Source organism: Schistocerca gregaria, chromosome 1 (assembly GCF_023897955.1).
Source record: "Schistocerca gregaria isolate iqSchGreg1 chromosome 1, iqSchGreg1.2, whole genome shotgun sequence".
NCBI classification, from domain to species: Eukaryota; Metazoa; Arthropoda; class Insecta; order Orthoptera; family Acrididae; genus Schistocerca; species Schistocerca gregaria.
The window spans coordinates 449,075,198-449,101,312 of record NC_064920.1 but is presented as its reverse complement, the minus strand read 5'-3'; the positions used below and the strand labels follow the sequence as shown (position 1 = coordinate 449,101,312).

Here is a 26,115-nt window from a genome sequence, read left to right as displayed (position 1 = left end):
GAACATAGTTGATAGTGACAGGACAGTGCAAGGATAGGAACGAAGGAGACAGTGCCAGGAACAAAGGGAAGGAGAAATAAGAAGTAGTTGAGAGCCGGTGATAATGAGTCACTGAGTCTATGTCAATGACAACGAGGAGGAGAGAGATAGTGACAGCGAGAAGACGAAACAGCTTTTGGAAGGAATGAACGAGATAGTAGCAGTAAGGCCGAGCAAGCGGGCGACAGTGACAATGAGTAGAGACAGTAGCAGCAGAACAGAACGAAGAAGACTGTGGTTGTGCGATAAGAGACAGCGCCAGTTAGAGAGAGGCACAAATATATAGTGACAATGAGTAGGACCGAAGGAGTTAGAATAGGCGAGTGGCTTCCAGCGATGGACTACTGGGCGTGAACGAGTTACAGTTAGGGGAGCTCATGGAAATAAGAGGCGAGTTGCAGGTTAAAAAGAGCGGCAATTTGCTCGCATGACGAAATTTTCTGGAAAACTTTTAAGGGAGCTGAGCAAGGTAGTGTGAGGCAGCAGATAACCAACTCTTCAGAGTCCCTTAAAAGGAGTATATTCACCTATAATTTAGTCGATGATGGTCGTTATATGAGCAACTGTTATGGGTTTGGAGCCACGTTACAAATTTTTATTCAAAAAGCGGCGACAACACATTCATAAAACCGTATTTCTTTCCGATGATAATAGTGCTATTATAAATCCCATTTGAAGCGAAGCTATAGAAGTGATTGTTAATTATGTTTTCCAAAGCGTTATTGAGTGGTTCTCTGAAAACGGGGTCTCTCTATTTTTTTTATTTACTTATTTATTTATTTATTTATTTATTTTTATTTTTTTGAGAAATCTCTTACATTCAGTTCTGTGCAACGAAGAGTGTCATAACGCCAATAGCTGTAGCACATGAACTAGAATAAGCATATTACGAAGTTACTCAGGCAGCAAGTTCAGCTAATTTTGCCGTTCGTATAATTACTATTCTTGGAAACATATGAATAAACAGCCTGACATGTTTTGCGTATTTGCACTCCGTAATGCCTTATGGAATAATTTTGTGGAGTAACTCATCTCTTACAAAGAAAGCGTTGATTGCACAAAAGCGAGTAGTAAGAATATTGTGTTTTGGTCACCCGCGGTCGTCATGTACCTTTTCAAGTAATTATTTTAACTACATTATCGCAATACGCATATTCTCTTATGATATTCGTCATAAACAGTCCATCATATTTGTGAGGAATAATTACATTCGAACCTACAACGGCAGAAAAAATGTCTTAACTGCTCATTAGTAAAGCTGTTAATTCAAAAATGGTTCAAATGGCTCTGAGCACTATGGGACTCAACTGCTGTGGTTATCAGTCCCCTAGAACTTAGAACTACTTAAACCTAACTAACCTAAGGACAACACACACAACCATGCCCGAGGCAGGATTCGAACCTGCGACCGTAGCAGTCGCACGGATCCGGACTGCGCGCCTAGAACCGCGAGACCACCGCGGCCGGCAAGCTGTTAATTGGTGATCACTTGGCCAGTAACTTAAAATGTCTGACGTGTAGTGAAAACAAGTTTTAAATCTGGTTCAAATGGCTCTGAGCACTATGGGACTTAACATCTGAGGTCATCAGTCCCCTAGAACTTAGAAGTACTGAAACCTAACTAACCTAAGGACATCACACAACACCCATGCCCGAGGGAGGACTCGAACCCCCGCCGGGACCAGCCATACAGTCCATGACTGCAGCGCCTAAGACCGCTCGGCTAATCCCGCGCGGACTCTGACGTTTGATTTTGGAATTAATGTTCATTATTTTTTCAAGAAAATAACAAACAAATTACAAAATTCACTTCAGGCTTTTATTGTGCACCCTTAAGATCGTATTATGTATATTTTTAATTAAAGAGCTTTCACCTAGAGGAAATAAACGACATCGGCGAAAGGCCTTCGCCGAGTATGAGGGCGGTTAGTAAAGCTCTGGACGCCACAATTTTGAACCAAGAACAATACTTCAAAACTGCTTTGAAATAAATAATATTGTCCAATGTAGTACGTAGGGATATTTCAAAGAATGGTCTTAACAAAATTTCGACACTCTGCAAGAAACGTCAATGTTTCCGGCAAAAGCGTTGTTATAAAACCCTGCACCACAAATCTAAATTAAAATATATAGAAAACATTCTTCACACCATGGTAGAGAAAACGTCAACTCACAAGTTACAAAAGGGCATAACGCAATTGGATGTATACGCCACGAATTATAGTTCCCACGAAATTGAAAAATGTTTTTTAGAAAAACCAACTGTTTAAAGTTTCAACATGTGTTTGAATTGAACAAACTTTTTTTCGACAATACCAGCAATGTACAATTGGCCAATTCTTCCACGGATGTCAAAAAGCTCTCACTGTCACCAAATTATGCTGATTGACTGGCTTCCGCTTACCAATCGAAGCGTTCTTTGCACGACAGGGACTATTTTTCGAACCTTTCCTACCTGTATAAATACGTCTGTTCATCATTTTCAAGCACTCATGCTCTACGAGTATGTTTCGGTGGCCATCATCCCCAGCAAGCACAAAAGTATTCGTCTTGTAAATGAAAACTACCTTTTCTTGCTGCAATGTACACTCCTGGAAATGGAAAAAAGAACACATTGACACCGGTGTGTCAGACCCACCATACTTGCTCCGGACACTGCGAGAGGGCTGTACAAGCAATGATCACACGCACGGCACAGCGGACACACCAGGAACCGCGGTGTTGGCCGTCGAATGGCGCTAGCTGCGCAGCATTTGTGCACCGCCGCCATCAGTGTCAGCCAGTTTGCCGTGGCATACGGAGCTCCATCGCAGTCTTTAACACTGGTAGCATGCCGCGACAGCGTGGACGTGAACCGTATGTGCAATTGACGGACTTTGAGCGAGGGCGTATAGTGGGCATGCGGGTGGCCGGGTGGACGTACCGCCGAATTGCTCAACACGTGGGGCGTGAGGTTTCCACAGTACATAGATGTTGTCGCCAGTGGTCGGCGGATGGTGCACGTGCCCGTCGACCTGGGACCGGACCGCAGCGACGCACGGATGCACGCCAAGACCGTAGGATCCTACGCAGTGCCGTAGGGGACCGCACCGCCACTTCCCAGCAAATTAGGGACACTGTTGCTCCTGGGGTATCGGCAAGGACCATTCGCAACCGTCTCCATGAAGCTGGGCTACGGTCCCGCACACCGTTAGGCCGTCTTCCGCTCACGCCCCAACATCGTGCAACCCGCCTCGGGTGGTGTCGCGACAGGCGTGAATGGAGGGACGAATGGAGACGTGTCGTCTTCAGCGATGAGAGTCGCTTCTGCCTTGGTGCCAATGATGATCGTATGCGTGTTTGGCGCCGTGCAGGTGAGCGCCACAATCAGGACTGCATACGACCGAGGCACACAGGGCCAACACCCGGCATCATGGTGTGGGGAGCGATCTCCTACACTGGCCGTACACCTCTGGTGATCGTCGAGGGGACACTGAATAGTGCACGGTACATCCAAACAGTCATCGAAACCATCGTTCTACCATTCCTAGACCGGCAAGGGAACTTGCTGTTCCAATAGGACAATGCACGTCCGCATGTATCCCGTGCCACCCAACGTGCTCTAGAAGGTGTAAGTCAACTACCCTGGCCAGCAAGATCTCCGGATCTGTCTCCCATTGAGCATGTTTGGGACTGGATGAAGCATCGTCTCACGCGGTCTGCACGTCCAGCACGAACGCTGGTCCAACTGAGGCGCCAGGTGGAAATGGCATGGCAAGCCGTTCCACAGGACTACATCCAGCATCTCTACGATCGTCTCCATGGGAGAGTAGCAGCCTACATTGCTGCGAAAGGTGGATATACACTGTACTAGTGCCGACATTGTGCATGCTTTGTTGCCTGTGTCTATGTGCCTGTGGTTCTGTCATTGTGATCATGTGATGTATCTGACCCCAGGAATGTGTCAATAAAGTTTCCCCTTCCTGGGACAATGAATTCACGGTGTTCTTATTTCAATTTCCAGGAGTGTATTTTATTTCTTCCTGGTGCGTTTCGCCTTTTACTGTAAGGCATCTTCAGTTGAATCTAGAATCATACAGTTTTGTTATGCTGTATGTGTAGATTGTAAAACAGTTCATGCCTTTTTATTTTACGTAAATAAGTAATTACTTATAGTCCTTCGCGTTTTTGGGTGGCATCAGCGTTTCCTCCCATCTGGTCACGTGTTGGAGATCGCATTATAACTTCACTTACGAACCATAAGCACATTTTTATGTTACGAACTGCAGGCTGTCGCTTTCTTTAATCTAAATATTAGTGAGTTTACTCAGGGTACTTTTGTTGTCTATGTCTGCGGTCACTTTCAGAACTCAAATTAATAATCAAATTAAATAGTTTAATAAGATCGAATCTTGAATTGCTGGTATATCCATTATTACCACAAAAAATAAAAACGGTGAAAGGGTATGAATGAGAACAGTGGCGTATTCAAGTTTACAAAGATAATGACAAGTTTTTATTCATCCTTTTATAACTACAACGAGCTGATAAATCTTACAAAAAAAAATGACAAACACAAGTCAGAAACGGATGGTGGTTGATTGGCAAAGCATTCATTCGGGTGGAAACTACACAAATACTCCCCTGAATTAATCCCTTTTAGAACGCAATCCGACTTTGTTTACGTGAATCAACTAAGAGTCCCAATTCTATTCAAATGGAATCAACTACATTCAAGCACACCACAAGGTATGGTTCATCGGAAAACAGGGAGCTGTGAATATCACTGAACAGCCCTGCGCCAGTGCAACAGTATTTTACCCTTTAACCTTGATTCAGGAGGCAGCAGAAAATGGCTCGCTGTGGACGAGGAGTGGCACGCTTCGGCAGCTGTAATATTCTGAGGTGTCAACGAAAATTTGCAAACTACACAGTATAACGTTCCGATTATTAGAACACGGGAAACTTCCCTATTAGATCCTTGAAATCCCGGTAGATTTCAGTGTGAAGTGGACCCGTTCGCTGGTCTGGCCAAACCAATTTGACTCACAGGCACAACGGTGCATGCTAGAATTGTGAAATGTCACAGTGTTCCTCAGGACGAATGAGTTCATCCTTGTGACACACTATATGTTCGAGATGATATGCAGTTTCACTGTCGGTACTGGTGGAAACTGCCCTGGCTCTTAGTCCACCACAAGTTCCAAATCACAAGTCCACTATCCTCTAGACTGTTCTGATGGCCTAGTAACCAATCCATATACAGCACCAGGGTTCCCAAGCTAGGGTAGCAAGCCTCATCTTTGCATACCCTCAGAGGATCCAGTCAGCGACTCAAAATCTCTCTTGTCTGAAAAAAGAATATTTTAGACTGGGGAGGAGTCGTTCTCACAGTAAGCATGGCCATTTTTGGCAAAAAAACGTCGGCCTAGGCGGGAGCGCAGTCCCTCATTTACGGAGAGATCTAATCCCTCCAGAGAGACCATTTCCAATTTCTGAAAGAAGGCTGTTAAGCTTCCCAGTCAGTCGTGCCTGTGAAATATATGTTTTTGCCGCTCACTAAAAGAACCCGGTGACTTTACTGGCTCAGGGGAATTACAGTCTCGCCTCTACTAAACACGTGTCCAGCCGCTCTGTCCGTATCGTCCCAGCTTCTAACATGGGAATGCTTGGAGTTTTATGACTGTCCCGCCGTTTGCACGAAGGTTATAATTACAGCAATCTCTCTTACATGGATTCCTCCACCCGCGGTCCGCCAACTGGCCACCATGGCGTGTCAACAGGCACAGGTAAAATGTTTTGCAGACCGGCGCCCTCCTTCTCCGTCCCCAAGTGGGGAGAGGAGGGTGCCACGGCCCAAAGTCCCTCTACGGGTACAAGCCACAGAGTGCTGCTGCCCAGAATAACTCGCACGGCCAGGTCTCTGGACACAGCATTTACGGCCCACAATCCATCTTTCTCTCAGTTCTCCATCGCCTCTACTGTGTCCCCTCGTGTACAGGTTCTCTACAGGCTGATCATTATTTAATATGAACATTCTGCCCACAATTTCCTCATGTAAAAAGTCATAAACCCCACATACCAAGTGCAGTACTGGGGAACTCCGAGATCATGATCTAAAATATGAATATTAATCTGACTGGCAGTGTTGTTAAAGTGAGATAGGGACGTGGTACCACTCAGAACTTATTTCTTCACAATCTTCATGTTATTTGCTCTAATCGCTGGTAGCACTACTTGTCTTATAGTGACAGTTACGTAAAAAGAGGCATGAACTGTTTTATAATCTACATCAAAACAGAACCGTAACATTGTGTATTCCACTGAAGATGCCTTAAAGTAAACGACGAAACGCCTCTGGAAGAAATACATTGTATCAAGAAAATGAGATGTGATTCACTTCACATGCTTCTATTCTCTTCTCATATCTCTTCTTAAGAGTCAGTTTTTCGCATCCATAGAGTAGTGCTGATATAGACACAACATTGTAGAACTTTAGTAGAGCATCTCTGAGGACTTTCTTTCCCAATACTCTGCGAAAAGTTCCACAGAATTAGTTAAACAGGTCTAACTAGTTTTGTATTTCGTTGTTTGCCTTTCACGTAAGACTGCAACCTAAATATTTATTTGTATCATGTATCTCTGTGATCTGCTTGTGATTTACAAATGTAATACGCATAGGCTGGTGTCCTAAAAATGCCATAGATTTTCTCTTTGTGCTGGAGACTTTGAGATGGTATTCTCTGGCTATTTTACTTAAATTAAAGCAGCTTATTGTAAGTCATTTTCATTCTGACTAGTAAGTACTTTTCGTCAGCAAAAAGCAGTGTACTAATATCCACTTCGTTAATTTTAAAACGTTTTATTGTCTGTGATCAATTTCTGGTTACATCGGCGATATACGTATTAAGAACACTGGGTCGGAGAGAAGACCCTTGTCTAACTCCTTGTTTTATTTCAGCGATATTGTGTCTGTTGCCTGCTATTTGTTTTTGCACTTTGTTATTCATATATAAACGCTGTACAGTTCTTAAAAGACAAGATTGAATCCCTCTGTTTCTTAAAATTTCCCAAAGGTTGTTTCGATTTACTTTATCAGACACCTTTTCGTAGCCAATGAAAGCATTTAAATTGAATTCGCAATGTTCTTCTATAAGTTGTGTCATGATGAAGATACAGTCCGAGCATGATCTGCCTTTTCGAAAACCACGTTACAGTGTCAGCAGAATTAAAATTCTAGCATACAATTTACAATATGAATTGAGAAGGCTAAAACCTCCCTAATTCTGACATTCATGTATGTTTCCTTTCTTGTAAATTGGGTGTATCTGGTCTATATTTCACTCTTCATGTATATAAACACTTTGCCATCACATATTCATAAAATAGAGATATTTGGTACATATTTTATCAGTTCTATTACATTTTGTCACTTCATATGAATGAATCATAAAATATATGCTCTTTAGGGAACATTCTAAGCCAACAAAAAATTAGCTAAAAAATAAGATTTGTTTTTTATACTCTGGTGTACCCTCTTACACTACTGGCCATTAAAATTGCTACACCACGAAGATGACGTGCTACAACCGCGAAATTTGACAGAGCGAGGTGGCGCAGTGGTTAGCACACTGGACTCGCATTCGGGAGGACGACGGTTCAATCCCGTCTCCGTCCATCCTGATTTAGGTTTTCCGTGATTTCCCTAAATCGTTTCAGGCAAATGCCGGGATGGTTCCTTTCAAAGGGCACGGCCGATTTCCTTCCCAATCCTTCCCTAACCCGAGCTTGCGCTCCGTCTCTAATGACCTCGTTGTCGACGGGACGTTAAACACTAACCACCACCACCACCGCAACCGCGAAATTTAACCGACAGGGAGAAGATGCAGTGGTATGCAAATGATTAGCTTTTCAGAGCATTCACAAAAGGGTGGCGCCGGTGGCGACACCTACAACGTGCTCACATGAGAAAAGTTTCCAGCCTATTTCTCATACACAAACAGCAGTTGACCACCATTGCCTGGTGAAACGTTGCTGTGATGCCTCGTGTAAGGAGGAGAAATACGTACAATCACGTTTCCGACTTTGATAAAGGTCGGATTGTACCCTATCGCGATTGCGGTTTATCGTATCGCGACATTGCTGCTCACGTTGGTCGAGATGCAATGACTGTTAGCAGAATATGGAATCGGTGGGTTCAGGAGGGTAAAACGGCCCACCGTGCTGGATCCCAACGGCCTCGTATCACTAGCAGCCGAAATGACAGGCATCTTATCTGCATGACTGTAACGGATCGTGCAGCCACGTCTCGATCCCTGAGTCAACAGATGGGGACGTTTGCAAGACAACAACCATCTGCACGAACAGTTCGACGACGTTTGCAGCAGCATAGACTGTCAGCTCGGAGATCATGGCTGCGGTTACCCTTGACGCTGCATCACAGACAGGAGCGCCTGCATTGGTGTACTCAACGACGAACTTGGGTCCACGAATGGCAAAACATCATTTTTTTTTCGGATGAATACAGGTTCTGTTTACAGCATCGCGGTGGTCGCATCCGTGTCTGACGACATGACGGAGAACGCACATTGGAAGCGTATATTCGTCATCACCATACTGGCGTATCACCCGGCGTGATGGTATGGGGTGCCATTACTTGTACATCTCGGTCACCTATTGTTTACACTGACGGCACTTTGAACAATGGACGTTACATTTCAGATGTGTTAAGACCCATGGATCTACCCTTCATTCGATCCCTGCGAAACCCTACATTTCAGCAGGATAATGCACGACCGCATGTTGCAGGTCCTGTAGGGGCCGTTTTGGATACAGAAAATGTTCGTCTGCTGCCCTGGAGAGCACATTCTCCAGATCTCTCACCAATTGAAAACGTCTGGTCAATGGTGGCCGAGCAATTGGCTCGTCACAATACGCCAGTCTCTACTCTTGACGAACTGCGGTATCGTGTTTCAGCTGCATGGGCAGCTGTACATGTACACGCCATCCAAGCTCTGTTTGACTCAATGCCCAGGCGTATCAGGACCGTTATTACGGCCAGAGGTGGTTGTTCTGGGTACTGATTTCTCAGCATCTATGCACCCAGATTGCGTGAAAATGTAATCACATGTCAGTTGTAGTATAATATATTTGTCGAATGAATCCCCGTTGATCATCTGCATGTCTTCTTGGTGTAGCAATTTTAATGGCCAGTAGTGTAATTTACTATAGTGTTGAGATAAGGTAATTCCTAACAAATTTTGGCGTCAGTAGAGTACGCGTGTGTGAGACGAGGTACTTGGTGCGGCAGGCTTCCTGTGCCTTGAGGACGGCAGCGCCCGCGGCAACCTGGGCCTGTTGGACCAGTACCTGGCGCTGCGCTGGGTCCGCGACAACATCGAGCACTTCGGCGGCGACCCTTCCTCCGTCACGCTGATGGGCCACTCGGCGGGCGCCGCCAGCGTCGTCTACCACATGGTCTCCCCCAGGACCACAGGTACCACTATATAGCTGCCGGCGGACTCAGTGAGGTCATAGCAAATTGGACGCGACACGTCAACCATTACAGGGACACATCGCCAAGCCTACAAGTGACTTAGAACATACCCAATGACAGTGTTTTTTTCTTTTTCTCATCAGTCTTCTGACTGGTTTGATGCGGTCCACCACGAATTCATCACCTGTGTCGACCTCTTCATCTCAGAGTAGCACTTGCAACCTACGTCCTAATTTTTTGCTGGATCTATTCCAATCTCTGTCTTCCTCTACAGTTTTTGCTCTCTACAGCTCCCTCTAGTACCATGGAAGTCATTCCTTCATGTCTTAACAGATGTCCTGTCATCCTGTCCCTTCTCCTTATCAGTGTTTTCCACATATTCCTTTCCTCTCCGATTCTGCACAGAACCTCCTCATTCCTTACCTTATCAGTCTACCTAATTTTCAGCATCAGTCTGTAGCACCACATCTCAAATATTTCGATTCTCTTCTTTTCCGGTTTTTCCACAGCCCATGTTTCACTACTATACAATGCTGTACTTCAGACGTACATTATCAGAAATTTCTTCCTCAAATTAAGGCCGATATTTGATACTAGTAAACTTCTCTTGGCCAGGAATGTCCTTTTTGCCAGTGTTAGTCTGCTTTTGATTTCCTCCTTGCTCCGTCCGTCATTGTTTATTTTACTGCCTAGGTAGCAAAATCCTTAACTTCATCTACTTCGTGACCATCAATCCTGATGTTAAGTTTCTCGCTTGTTTTTAATTCTACTACTTCTCATCACCTATGTCTTTCTTCAATTTACTCACAATCCATACTGTGTACTCATTAGACTGTTCATTCCGTTCAGCAGATCATGTAATTCTTCGTCACTTTCACTCAGAATAGCAATGTCATCAGTGAATCGTATCATCCAAATCCTTTCACCTTGAATTTTAATTCCACTCCTGAACCTTTCTTTTATTTCCATCATTGCTTCCTCGATGTACAGATTGAACAGTAGGGGCAAAATACTACATCTTTGACATACACCCTTTTTAATACGAGCGCTTCGTTCTTGGTCGTCCACTCATATTATTCCCTTTTGGCTGTTGTACATATTGCAATATTGTATATGACCCATCCCTCCCTATAGCTTACCCCTACTTTTTTCATAATTTCGAACATCTTGCACCATTTTTCATTGTCGAACGCTTATTCCAGGCCGACAAATCCTATGAAAGTGTCTTGAATTTTCTTTAGTCTTCTTACCATTATTAACTGCAACGTCAGAATTGCCGCTCTCGTCCCTTTACTTTTCCTAAAGCCAAACTGATCGTCTTCTAGCGCAACCTCAATTTTCTTTTCCAGTCTTCTGTATATTATTCTTGTAAGCAACTTGAATGCATGAGCTGTTAAGCTGATTGTGCGATAATTCTCGCACTTGTCAGCTCCTGCCGTCTTCGGAATTGTGTGGATGATGCATTTCCGAAAGTCAAACGGTATGTCGCCAGACTCATACATTCTACTCACCAAAGTGCATGGTCGTTTTGTTGCCGTTTTCTCCAATGATTTTTGAAATTCTGGTGGAATGTTATCTATCCTTTTTGCTTTATTTGACCTTAAGTCCTCCAAATCTCTTTAAAATCCTGATTCTAATACTGGACCCTCTATCTCTCCTAAACCGACTCCTGTTTCTTCTTCTATCACCTCAGACAAATCTTCCCCTTATAGAGGCTTTAATGTATTGTTCCCACCTATCCGCTCTCTCGTCTGCATTTAACAGTGGAATTCCCGTTGCACTCTTAATGTTATCACCCTTGCTTTTAATGTCACAGAAGGATGTTTTGACTTTACTGTATACTGAGTCTGTCCTTCCGACCATCATTTCTTTTTCGATATCTTCGCATTTTTCCTGCAGCCATTTCGTCTTAGCTTCCCTGCACTTCCTATTTATTTCATTCCTTAGAGACTTGTATTTTCGTTTTGCTGAGTTTCCCAGAACATTTTTGTACTTGCTCCTTTCATCGACCAGTCGAAGCATTTCTTCTGTTACCCACGGTTTCTTCGCAGTTACATTCTTTGACCTACGTTTTCCTGCCGTACTTCTGTGATGACCCTTTTTAGAGATGTCCATTCCTCTTCAACTGTACTGCCTACTGAGTTCTTCCTTATTGCTCTATGTACAGCCTTGGAGAACTTAAAGCGTATCTCGTCATTCCTTACTACTTCCGAATCCCATTTCATTGTGTATTCCTGACTAATGTCTTAAAAAGGCAGTGTTATATGACCATTTCTGTTCACCTTGTACAGGTTCGTTCAAAGAGATCCATCCATTTTTCAAGTCTACATCTTTTGCTTGGCGCCAGTTGTAAGCTGCTGGTTAATGTGGTTGTCGCTTGGGGACTCCACGGTGCAGCTAGCTCTTTCGCTGGCTGCGTTATTATCCAACGTGGGTCGGGTTGAGGTGCCGATAACAGAGCAACAAGAAGCATTTTGATTTCTCCTTTTCAACAGGTGTAATTTAACATTTCCTGAACGCGATTGCCAACAATCGTTGCGTGTATTTTAAAATGGTTGACAAACAGCTGTGTAATATAAGTATTGGTTTCATTTTACAGAACCATCATGGTATAAAAAATCAGATATTAGTCACATGTCATAGCATATTTCAGTATGCCAGACCATACAATTACTGCCATAGCTGAAATGCTAAACATGTACAGAACAAAACAGATATCCTTGCACAAAAGTTAGTCTGCCCTAACTGAAATCACAGTTGAACTTGCGCGGTAAACGTGATTTCAAATTGTGCACGCCGCATTTCGTGCAAGGATACCTACCTGATTCTGTAGACGTTCAGCAGTTCAGGCGGGGCAGTACTTACGAGGGGCGTTCGATAAGAAATGCAACACATTTTTTTGTCAAAGCAGGTTCGTTTCATTCAGGATTCCAATACACAGTGTTATTCCCCGTCTTTTGCATACGAAACCGTATTTTTCAATACAATCTCCGTTCAGTGCGAAGGCCTTATGCCATGTGACTGGGAGATCCTGCAAGCCCGCATGGTACCACTTTATTGGTCGACGTCAGAGACGACGTCTTGCTGCATCAGTAACCTCCCCATCATGCACGAACTGCTTCCCGCGGAGTGCATCCTTCATTGCTCTTTACGTTCTTATGTTAAGGCGGAGAGGAACCGTGCCGGCACACCTTAGGATAGTCCAGCTGGAGGAGTGTGTCAACACTACCAACAGAGGCGTCCAGTTGAGTAGCGACGTGTTTGATTCCGATCCGTCGATCACCTCGAGTGAGAGTGTCAGCACGTTCCAGCTTGTCAGGAATCACAACTGTGTGCTTCCAACCGGCACGTGGGAGATCGTACAGGTTTTCGCGACCTTGTTGCGATTGTGACACGCCTCGCTCACTGACTCACCGTGCTTTTTTTCACTGCCAGGTGTCCGTAGACACTTTGAAAGGCCTATGAATATCTGTGATGCTCTGGATTTCCGCCAAAATAAACTCAATGACAGCGCTCTGCTTGCAGCCCACCTCCGTTAGAGACGCCATTTTGAAGGCTACGTATAGCGTCACCTCCTTTGGGAACTTCGTGAAACTATAGGAACTGAAGCGACGTCCCACAACGAGTTCCGAATATTTTCCAACCGTAATTCACCGACAAAAATATGTCTTGCGTTACTTATTGAACGCCCATCGTATATGTATCGCCATATTCATCTGTTCTGTAACATGATATTAATATTTGATTTTTCACACAGTGATGATGCCGTGAACAGAAACTTGTAGTTGTAATAAAAGATAATTAATCAGCTATGTGTTATGCAATTTAGTTAAAAACTTTGTGGCATGATTTTCGCCGCGAGTACGGGAGTGTCCCTGCCGCAGCTTAAGTGGCCTGCTGACCTGGCACTGCACCGTTCTTTTCAAAGTCTGCCTTACAGCACGGTATGTGATTTTTTTGCTAGTATTCCTCTGTGTCCTTCCCTTTCCAGCGGCTTTGTGGGAAATGACACGTTGTGCAGCAACAACAGAAAAAATGGCTCTAAGCACTATGGGACTCAACATTTGAGGTCATAAGTCCCATAGACTTAGAACTAATTAAACCTAACTAACCTAAGGACATCATATACACCCATGCCCGAGGCAGGATCCGAACCTTCGACCGTTGCAGCAGCGCGGCTCCGGACTGAAGCGCCTAGAACCGCTCGGCGACAGCGGCCGGCAGCAACAACAAAGATTACTATAATTCCAGATATGCTCACGAACGTATGGACGAATTCGACTATCGTCTGAATGTTTCTCACGTGGCCAGCGGAGGGTACGTCCTACATTTGTGAAAGGTAAATGAAAACTTTGATTCCAAACTTATCTGCAAAAATTATCCTGACTTGGCGTACGTGCGTGCACTAAAAGGTATAGCCTTGAAAAATCGGGTGGTTCGTCAGAAAACAGAAACTTTTTAGCCCTGTCCGTAAGTTAGAATTAACCTCAAGTTTCCATCTTCATTCATGTGGAAGATATGGTCTTGTGAAATGGGAAATCTTTTGGGACACCCTGTATGTATATGATGTAGTAAATTAAGACGGAAGCTCCACGAGGCTCTTCACGATTGCTGTTTCTCTGTAAGAATTAGTTGTAACGCCTGAAAATCGTAGTGAAATATTGGAAGATCTATAAAGAATTAGTGCTTGGCACTTGATGCAGGAGCTGGCACCTGACCCTCTACATACACAACATAGTGAGAGTAAATGGACGGAGAAAATTCATTGTTGTACGATCACTGGAAACAGTTACGTTCTTTAAATATCTGGGATTATGCCCACAGAATGATTTAAAATTGAATGACCACACAGTCGCCATCCTAGGCAAGGAAGATGCCAGACTGAGATGCAGTGGAAAACTCAGCGGGAAGTGAAATCTCCCTGTGAACTGTGAAGGCTTACACCACCCTTGTTCGAAAGATACTTGACTATTTCTCCACAGTATGAGACACTTTCCAGACAGGATACACACAAAATATCCAAAGAACTGTAGCACGTTACGTCACAAGTTGTTGGAACAAGCGTCACGGATATGCTTAGCAGATGCTACAACAGAAGCGTTGTGCAGGACGGTGTGACTACCTGTTAAATTTCCAAGAGCATATGTTTTTAGAAGAGTCAGCTTGCGTATTGCTTCCTACTACGTACATCCTGCGAGAAGACTCTGGAGATAAAATTAGAGACATTCGAGCAACACAGAGATTTCCCAACAGTCATTCTTCCCGCGCAGCACAGAAAAGAAAGGAAGTGACGGGAGTGCAGAAAATATCCTCCGCCATCCAATACGAGGTGGCTTGCGGACTATAGATGTAGATGTAGGGAGAAGTGATCTTGTTGCACAAAGTACCCTCGAACACACATCATAAGCTGTTTCGTGGCTTCCATATAGCTCTTGATTCCGTACCAAACAACGGTAATTAACTACAATAGTATCACACTGCGTATCAAACTAAATTTGTGTCTGCATCATGGATTTCTCGAGAGGGAGGACGCAGCATGATACCTGAGACGGACATACATCGACACTTACGGAAGTACTTCTAGAGGTACCCCAGGCAAGTGTGTTATGACCATTAGTGGTCACGTTGCAGATTACTGGCGTGGTAGACAATATTAATAGTGATCCCAGACTTTTTTCCGTTGTAACAACTGAAGTACTACTCAGTCAGATGTTGGTCAGGTAAAATAATTATTTAAATTAAAAAGTTTTTTTAATGTAACACTTTTTATTACGGGCTAGAAAGTATACGATTATTTCTCATAGCCCTATAAAGATTCGTAATCCGTACAGATAGTCCTTAAAATGTGTGCTTGTGAATTTTTAATAGCTATGACAATCTTTGTAAAATTTAAACCGAAAAATGTGGGGCGCATGTAACGAATAACTGATTCATCAATAGTTCAGCTAACTCACTAACAATCTATAGAACAGTAAATGATATGAACTCTTGTGTCATTTTGTCAACGACAGCTACTCTCTACACTCCTTACTATTCTGTTCTCCTGTGAACGAAAGTGCGGCGGGACCGAACGGAAGCGGAAGCGGCCATCGGAAAAAAAAACAAAAAAAAACGGACGAACAGGAAAGAGTGGACACACAACGACAGACGACCGAGCAAGACACCAAGAATAACAACACGCAAGAAGCAACGGGGTCACAAGCGTAAACCTCACGAAATCAACAACGTCCACTCGTACACGGAAATAAGCAAAGTGAAAACTATGTCTGTAAGCGAGAGACTCACGCCAATGTCAGACTGCCTCACTGAGGTTTTTTTTTTTCGTTTATTGTATTTCGATCCCCCCCCCCCCCCCCCCCCCCCAAGGGGGCAGGGTTGACAGCAGCTTATTACGGTGCTCTGCAGCCTACAGACTTTTAAAATGTAAGGAGAAGCTAAGAAACAATAAAAGCAGGCGATAAAACGGGGACTTAAATTGTAAAACGGCGGAAAATTGTGGAAAGTTAAAACATAAAGCAAACGATTGGCAAAGCGAACAAAAATACACAGGATGCAGGCAGCTAACATAGTAGACAGACAATTAAAAAACATGGTGGCAGTCTGGTTTCTGTTCACAAGAGATATAAAACCACACCCAGCGATAGTTCGCAACTCTTCAGAAAAGTCACACAACACTGAATACTCACTGTAAACACTGCACTAAAATGTCGGCACAAAGAGGACACACCATAGCCTAGGGCAGATGGGGAAAGTCTGCTTTACAGACTTTTTAAAAACAGAAGAAGAAAAGAAACAAGAAAAACACCAATAAAACGGTGACTTAAAATGTAAAATGGCGGAAAAATGCGGAAAGTTAAAACAGAAAGCAAAGAGGTTGGCAATGTTAATAAAATACACAGGAATCAGACAAGTAACATAGTAGACACACTGTTAAAGAAACATGGTGACAGTCTGGTTTCTGTTCACAAGAGATAAAAAATCACACCCAGCGACAGTATGATGGCCATTTGCAACACTTCCCAAAAGACACACAACACGGAACACTCACTGTAAAACACTCACTGTAAAACACTGCACGAAAATGGCGGCACAAAGATGACACTCCCGAGCAAAGGGCAGTTTGGCGGCGGGGGTGGGGGGACCTGGAGGAGAAGGAAAAACAAGGAGGGAGGGGCGGAAAAACGGAAAGGGGGGGGCAACCAAGGAGGGAGAGGACTCATAAGCGGGGAGGGGCAGGGCAGACGCAAGAGGGAATGAGAAAAGGCAGAGGAGGGAAATGCAAAGGATTCGGGGGAGAGAAGCGGGCAGAGAAAGGGGAGGTGGGGAAAAAGAGGATGGAAGGGGGTGAGAGGGAGCCCCTGAAAAGGACAGAAGAAAGGAGGGGGAGTGAGGATCACAGTTGATAGGAGGGATAAATGGAGGGAGAGAGGGCATCATCTGGGAGGGGGAGTTGATGGAAGCGACATTGGGAAAGGAGATGAAGGGTGTAGAGATGGAGGGTAGGGAAGGGGGGAGGGACAACAGTGAAGATTCACTGAGTGAGAGGCAGGCGCTTAAATAGGGTACGCCGCTATTGGCCGCTGGGACCACATGCTCCACAGTGGCGCCCTCACATTATACGCAGGTCAGGAGCGCGTGCAGCCACGGCTTATGGCGCGACAGCTGCAGAGACCTCTAGTGGTAATCGAAGTCCATGCCGTATGGCGAGAATTCGATACCTGCCGCTCTTGGTACCAGATCGCTCCCCCCTGAAACTTGGGCTTAGGGGCAGAAACGCCCTGTACGATGCCGCGGTGGTTGGTAGATGGGAGAAGACCCAGGCTCGACAACTGCCATTGGTGGGTAGGAAGGGCCGTCCGAGGTGTCCATGACGGCCGACCCAGAGGCCAGGGCGGTGGAGGGTGCCACCGATCCACCTGGGGACGGGGAGGGCCGGTGGCAGGCTAGCGGTGGAGGCAGCAACCGGGGGCAGTGGTGGCGACTCGACGACCACGTCTGTACCCAAAGGAAGAAGCGGAGGAGGAGGCTGTGGTTGGAGTCCCGTGGGATATGTGGTCGGAGCAGGTTATGTTGGTGGCGCTCCAACCCTTTCGACGACTGCACTGACGTCACACGCGTCCCATGGGCCGAGACGACTGTGGCGGCCGTCCAACCCACCTTGCTCCCGTACATGCGAGCCCACACGGGCGCGCCGGGGGCGTAATGCTGAGAGGACCGGGAGCGGGGGTGGGAGGGGTTTGGCATCAGCACATGGCGCATGGTCCGCAGCTGACGCCCATGGAGGAGCTCTGCCAGACTACGTCTGTCAATTGGCGTGGTGCGATAGGTGCTCAAGAACAGGGGGAGGGCCGACGCGGTTGGACATGTTTCGACCGACTTCGTCAACTGTTGTTTAAATGTGCGGACAAGCCTTTCCACTGCGCCATTGGAGGAAGGATGGAAAGACAGGATACGGACATATTTGATACCGTGCAGTCGTTGAATTCTTGGCAGCAGAAAGTGTCACTACAAAGAAGATGAATCTAATTAAAACCATTGCAGTTAATAATGGCTACGAACCAAATATAGTAGATGATGTCTTCAGACAGAAAACCAATAACAGAATTACCACGCTTGGGACCACTATTGACGAGCCTAGCGATTTGAAGAAATACTTCTCCTTACCGTATGTAAGGTCAATAACTTATAGATTGCAACGTCTCCTTAAAATAAATATTGCTGCAACATAGTTTTCTCTACCAGCAACTCTCTCAAAAATAATCTTATCCGTAATTTAAAACCAAGACAGTCTCCTCTGCAAAACTCAGGCGTTTATAAAGTCACCTGTGACACTTGTTCAGCTTATTATATAGGACAGACTGGACGAGCTTTTTCGATTAGATATAAAGAGCATCTATTAGGGAAAAAAGGTACGGATGTACATAATTAGTCATTCGCTGACCACCTTCTTATCACAGGACACAAACCTAAAGATGTTCATGATATTAGTATCTTACAGAAAATATTCAGACTTGATATTCTTGAACAGTTGGAAATTTTCAAACATTTTTCCCGTAACGACCATTTAATCCACAATGAGCAATTACAATTACGTGATAAAAATTTCTTTGATGGTATAAAGCCCTTGCTTAAAATCACTTAAAGCGGAATATTGCTATTATGCTTCCCGTACTGTAGCCTTAAATATTGTTCTCTTTCTCCCTGTTTTACAGTATAATATTTTGTTCAACTTTTGATCTGTTACATACTACCTGACATAATGTAATCAGCACGTTACGTGCACTCCTGACAGCTGTTGTCACTGTAAATTACAAGCATTCAATACTAGATGGCGCGATACAAGGTGGCGACTTGCTAACATCGACGGCGCGCGCGCCTGTCAGTCTGATGCTGCTTACAGTGCCGGCCGCACACGCGACCCTTAGCGGCGTGTTTTAATTAAGTTGTGCATTCCTAGGAAAATTTTATAATATACAATTTTTTTTATCTTTAACGTGAGCATTGTAGCTCTAAACCATTTCATAACTATTAACTATATGTAAGTATGCTTTCTTTGTCTACTGTACCGTAGCAGTTAGCTATGATGTAATTTTATTACATATGTTTGATTTAAAAATATTTATGTTATCCCAAAACTCTGTTATAGGTAATGGAATTTTTTTTTACTTCTGATGAAGGCTGCCTTGGAGCAGTTAAAACCTATGTAAAGTTGAAAATTTTTTACCTGTACAACCAAAGAGCTGTATTTTCAAGTAATATTATAAATATCTCACTCTCTTCTAAACTACTGCCTCCCAATCGTGTCAGTCAACTCTGAAAGCTGCAACCTGGTTTCTGTACAAGTTGCAAATAATCTTTAGCTCACTATAACATCAGTATTTCTAAAAAATGTACGCTAGATAATTTTGTGTTAAGCGCTGCTATGCGAGACGCTCCTATCTCACCAGGAAGCATGTAGCGGGAAGGGGACGAACAGGGATGGAAGACTTGCAGATCCTGAAAAACTCTCTTCTAAACTTGATAGATAACATTGTTCTACAAAAAAACTTTTTTTCTATTTCTGAAAAAATACATTGTGATCCTAGTTGTGCTTCGAGTGCTGAATTCAAAACTGTTTTTGGTTTTGTCAAGGATAGTTTATGAGTAATATACCTTGTTGCATTCCCAGTACCATAACAGCTACTTTGAAATCTAAACATATTTTCCATTTGTATTCATTATATTGTAATGAATTTAGCACCCTTTGTAAGAATTCGTAATTCTCTTTGGTTAAGCTGGAGTAAGCTACTGGAACAGACGGTATTTTATTTCCGTTGTGGTGCAAAACACCCTTGAGACTTGTTTTTGACGCATCTATGAAAAGTGTCCACTCCTGTGAAATATAGGTGAAGTTCAGCACTTTCATTAGGTCAGTAACGTCATTGCAAAATGTCCGAGCTCCGTCAGTTGCAAAATAGGAAATAAAGCCATGTTCTCTGTGTCTGAACACACTGAATTTAGTACTTTGGTGGAGTAGATTATACTCTAGTAATCTTGAACCAAGCAGCTGCGCCTTTTGTTGACTTAGTACTAGATCACATAGTAAATCATTTAAATATGCTTGTGTTAACAAATGTGTCGATGACACTCTTGTGCAGTAATATAAAGTATCATCTGTGATTTCTTCAGTGCTACTTACTTCACTGCCACTCCGAATTTGACCTTGAGCTCTCGAAGGTACTGGAAGGCTGTCAGAATGCTGCACTGGCAGTCACGTTGAAGGCAAATCTTGGTAAATTTCTCTATAATGTCCCTCTGTTTGCCATGAATTGTGGATATATATATATATATATATATATATATATATATATATATATATATATATATATATATATATACAACGACATTTTGTTTACATATTTGAATTTCCCATGGTAAACAGGTTTAGAAGCACACAGTTTAATATCAGAAATAGAACCCTTGTCGAAGTGTAATATATGACCTGCTATTTGGCATAAGGTACTATGGATGCTTAACAATCCAGTCATTCCAAGTTTGAATGTAGGAGGCAAAATAGTGAGTCGATTAAAAGCTTTTCAGTGGCGTGATTGTGCATGTCAATAAGATCTACATCTACTTGAATACTCAGCAAATTGCATTTAAATGCGTGGCAGAGGGTTCATAGAACCATCTTCACAATTCTCTATTGTTCCAATCTTGTGCAGCATGCGAAAAAAAAGAACACCTATATCTTGAGGTCTGATTTCCCTTGTTTTATCATGGTGATCGTTTCTCCCTAGGTAAATCGGAATCAAAAAAATATTTTCGCTTTCGGAGGAGAAAGTTGGTGACTAGAATTTCGTGAGAAGATCCCGCCGCAAACAAGAACTCCTTTGTTTTAATGATGTCACACCAAATCCTTTATCATTTCAGTTACACTGTCTCCCCTATTTCGCGATAATACAGTTTCGTTGAAACTATTATAAGCATCTCGCAGTGAAGTCTACGCTAAATTTTGAGTTTCTAGAAGATCGCCAATTTTGGTGATTTCGCGTCTGTTTAAATGTGGCATGTTTGTTTCGTTGTTTCTGCAACAGTATTCTAACCCGTTTTGTATACCAATGAGGATCATCTCCGTTGTTCGTTAATTTATTTGGTATAAATCTCTCAATTGATGCCGATACTATTTCTTTGAATTCAAGCCACATCTGGCCCACACTTATATTGTTATTTGGTAGGAGTGGATACTCTCTCTCAGGAAGGCGTCAAGTCAATTTTTATCTGCTTTTTTTTAATATGTGGTTACAATATTCAATCTCGCTACGACAACCCTGTGTTCACTAATCCCTGCATCCGTTTTAATGCTCGTTATTAACTCAGGATTATTTGTTGCTGAGATGTCAAGTGTGTTTTCACAACCGTTTACTATTCGTATTGGCTCATGAACTAACTGCTCGAAATAATTTTCAGAGAAGATGCTGGGTAATATACGAGGGTCGGTCAAAAAGTAATGCCTCCCATTTTTTTTCTACTTAAAAAAATTAAGTTAAGTGAAAAATTTGAATTTGGCGCCATTCCTCAAACCTTCTTCTGCAATCCACTGCAGTAGTAACTTTCTGTGTCAACAGGTGGCAGCACAGCAGAAGTTTGTAAGATGGCCGACATCGATGTTCGTTTGAGACAGCGTTGTGTGATTGAATTCTTGAATGCAGAAGGTGAAACGCCCATACGCATTCATGAAAGACTGAAGAAGGTGTATGGTGTTGTGACAGTGGATGTCAGCACTGTTAGACGATGGGTTCGTCGTTGTAAGGAAGCTGAAGGGCAAACACCGTTGACTGACGAAAAGCGGAGCGGCAGGCCGGTGAGTGCAGTGACTCCACACAACATTCAGCAAGTTGATGACATCATTCGTGGTGACCGTCGGGTGACTGCAGATGAAGTGTGTCGCATTATTTCTCTTAGTAAAGGCAGTGTGATCACGATTATTAAACAATTGGGGTACTCAAAAGTTTGTGCACGGTGGGTTCCAAGAATGTTAACCGATCAGAATAAAGAGGCAAGGAAAACAATAGCCTCCCAACACTTGCAGCGCTTCCGTTTGGAGAGAGATGAGTTTCTGAAAAAAATTGTGACCGGGGACGAAACGTGTGTGCATTTTTTTGAACCCGAATCAAAGAGGCAGTCAATGGAGTGGCGTCACACAAGCTCGCCGAGGAAGAAAAAATTCAAAACTGTGCGATCGGCAGGGAAAGTTATGGCAACAGTTTTCTGGGATACAGAGGGTGTGATTCTGGTTGATTTTTTGGAGCAGGGATGCACAATAAATTCTGTTCAATACGTCACAACCCTCAAAAAACTTAAAGCACGTCTTCAGCGAGTTCGCCCAACAAAATCAATGGCAGATGTTCTTCTTTTGCATGACAATGCAAGACCACACACCAGTCGTCACACCTCTGACGAGATTGTCAAAATTGGATGGGAAGTTTTGCCTCATCCCCCATACAGCCCTGACCTGGCACCATCAGACTTCCATCTGTTCGGGCCACTAAAAGAAGCTCATCGTGGGATTCATTTTGAAGATGAGGAGGCCGTCAAAACATCCGTGCGTCAATGGCTTAGGAAGCAGAGCTGTGATTTTTACCGTGCTGGGATACATGCCCTTGTTCAAAGATGGACCAAAACTGTAGAGATGGGCGGAGATTGCATTGAAAAATGACAAAATGATCCTCAATGTTGTGGTTTTCAACCTATGTAATTGCATTTAAATTTCCTGACAATTAAACGTAGAAAAAAAATAGGAGGCATTACTTTTTGACTGACCCTCGTAATTACTTAACATAATACGGAGAAAATTAAATGTTTTCATCACATTAAAACTACTCATTTTGAAGGCTCTCTCTTTTAATATTAAGTAATGTAAAGCTGTCCCCGATACGAAGACTGGTTGGAACATCACAAGGCTTAACAAAACATGGTCTTATGGGAAGTGGTACGTTCTTTGAACTGATGGTGGGGCATGTAGTTTAAATGGCACACCTTACCACGGTGCTACTTTGCTTTTCTCTCATTAACAAATGAATGTCAAAGGTGAAAGAAACGATAAATGACTGGACAGATGTAGCCTGACTCGTCCCCATCGAGCAACTGAGAGATTCCAGGTTCTGGTAAGACTTGCATGTTCGATCACAATCAGCAAGTTACAAGGGCTGCGTATCAGGTACTCCGAAGTTATGTGTATTTTGGTGGTTGGTTATCTGGTTTTCACAGTACTAGCTTCTTTATTACCACTGCACCTCCATTTCAATTCCACACTGTCTCACACTGCCTGTTACATCACAGCTGAACTTAATATCCTGTTGCAAGACAACTGATAACTCTAAAATGTGACGACAATAAATTAAACACTGTGTAAGGGAGTCGCCACTAGGCTTTACTATCTAGAAAAGAAAGAATTACGTTCTGCTGTTTTTCGTGTCCAAGTCAGAGGAGCGAATCAACTCACCTAAAAGCATATACATTGAAGCGCCAAAAAACTGGTACACCTGCCTAATATAGTGTAGGGCCCCAGAGATCACACAGCAGTACCGCAACACGCGTGGCATAGTCTCGACTAATGTCTGAAGTAGTGCTGGAGAGAATTGACACCATGAATCCTTCAGGGCTCTCAGAAAGTGGGCCTTAACATCTGAGGTCATCAGTCCCTTAAACTTAGAATTACTTAAACCTAACTAAACTAAGGACATCACACACATCCCTGGCCGAGGCAGGATTCGAATCTGCGACCGTAGCAACAGCGCGGTTTCGGACTGAAGCGCCTAGAACCGCTCGGCCACAGCGGCCAGCTTCAGGGCTCTCCATAAATCCGTAAGAGTACCAGGGGGTACATATCTCTTTTGAACAGCACGTTCAAGGCATCCTAGATATGCTCTGTTTTTTATATCTGGGGAGTTTGATGACCAGCGGAAGTGTTTAAACTCAGAAGAGTGTTCCTGGAGCCACTCTGTAGCAATTCTGAACTTATGGGGTATCGCACTGTCCTCTGGAACTGCCCGAGTCCGTTGGAATGCATGATGGACATGAATAGATGTAGGTGATCAGACAAGATGCCTACATAGTGTCACCTGTCGGGGCCGTATCTAGACGTATCAGGAGTCCCATATCACTCCAACTGCACACGCCCCACACCATTACAGAGCCTCCGCAAGCTTAAACAGTTTCCTGCTGATATTCAGTGTCCATACATGAGGTTGTCTCCATGCCTGTACACGTCCATCCGCTCGATACAACTTGACACTACACTCGTCCGAAAAGGCAACAAGTTTCCAGTCATCAACAGCCCATTGTCGGTGTTGACGGGCCACGCCGAGGCGTAAAGCTTTATGTCGTGCAGTCAACAAGGGTACACGAGTGGGTTTTCGGCTCGGAAAGCCCATATCGATTATGTTTCGTTGAATGGTTCGCACGCTGACACTTGTTAATGGCCCAGCATTGAAATCTGTAACAATTTGCGAAAGGGTTGCACTTCTGCCACGTTGAACGATTCTCTTCAGTCATCGTTGCTCCAGTTCTTGCACGATCTTTTTCCGGCCGCAGCCATATCGAACATTTGTATGTTTTACCGGATTCCTGACATTCACGGTACACTCGTTTAATGGCCGTACAGAAATATCCCAACTTCATCACAACTTGGAGTTGCTGTGTCCCATCGCTCGTAGGCCGGCTATAACACCACATTCCACCTCACTTAAATCTTGATAACCTGCCATTGTGGCAGCAGCAACTCTATGTGACAACTGCACCAGACTCTTGTCTTATTTAGGCATTGCCGACCGCAGCGCCGTATTCTGCCTGTTTACATACCTCTGTATTTGAATACGTATGCCTATACCAGTTTCTTTAGCACTCCAGTGTGTTATGAACTGGAGCATGTTACTTATGAGGTATAATGATAATTTCATACTATGAGGCATTTTAAACATTCATTAACGTTTAATTGAAATAAATTATCACGTACTGACAAAAACATCTTAGAAATGTATACCTGTCTAAAACTACGATATGTAAGTTCTAAAGAAAGGCTGGATTAAGAGTCAGTCAACAGTGAGACGTCCCCTGTGTGGGACACAGAATTTTTCGCTAACCCCTTTTTTCTTCTGAACAACGTGTTCTGTAGAATTCTTTCCGCACCTATCTTTTTTAATATTTTCTCATTTCGTAGTCTGATTGGTTATTTAATTTTATGCTTCATTTTGCAGCACCACATTCCAGATTTATCCGTTTCTTCGTCTTCACCTCACCTAAAATTCAGGTTTCATAGCCACACAACGCCGTGCCTCAAATGTTCAGTTTCAATAGCTTCTTTATATGCACGTATTTGATACCGGAGTGCTCTCTTGATGATGGCACTTTTCTTCGTTAGTGCAAGATAGTTTGTGATTGCTTTTTGTTTTATGCACTAATGTTTTCCATATTGGAGAAGTTTTCAATTTCTTCTATCAATATCACTTCTCAGTTACTATGTTAAGTCGCTGTTCTCCTTTCTGCCATTCTTCCCACTTTAATTTTTTCTCTTTATTTTACACTTTGGTTTACTTGTACTTGACTGATATTCTGTGCTTCACTCCGTTCAAAGCTCATATAACTCTTCATTAGTTTCTTCCAGAAGAACTACAACCCCCAGACCTATGACATGTCTCTTACCTATTTTTGTTCTTCTTCTGAAGTTTTCGTTCTTTTCTTTTATTTCCTTCGTTGCTTCTTCCAAATAAAACTCAAAAGGTGTTGAAACAACAATATCTTATACTTTTTTTTTACCCGAGACTATTTTTCTCGAATTTCCATATTTTTGACTTCTGCTAGTTACTGTACATATTTACAAATTATTCGTCCGACTGTTATCTGACGAGTCTCACATTTATCTACTCATTCCATTTTTGATAGTCTGATGAAACATAATTCTGGAAATTTTGTAGCATGTCTCCTTTTTCACTTAGCTTTGAAAGCAGATAAAATACTTTGTTGTGCAATACCTCCCCATTATTTTGCATTACTTTACGCCAATACCTACCTTACCCTATCCAAACAAATTTCAGAGGATAATATAAAATAATGTCAAACAT

At 43.3% G+C, this 26,115-nt stretch overlaps 1 protein-coding gene across 2 annotated transcripts in view; it reads left to right on the top strand.

Annotated features, from left to right (window-relative positions):
- The window catches only part of LOC126352223 (carboxylesterase 4A-like), a 327,584-nt gene that overhangs the window by 140,601 nt on the left and 160,868 nt on the right, over positions 1–26,115 (top strand). For both annotated transcript variants that reach the window (XM_050002670.1, XM_050002672.1), the window contains exon 6: positions 9,329–9,514. In XM_050002670.1, coding sequence (XP_049858627.1) covers positions 9,329–9,514 — 186 coding nt within the window. The remainder of the gene's footprint in view (positions 1–9,328; positions 9,515–26,115) is intronic.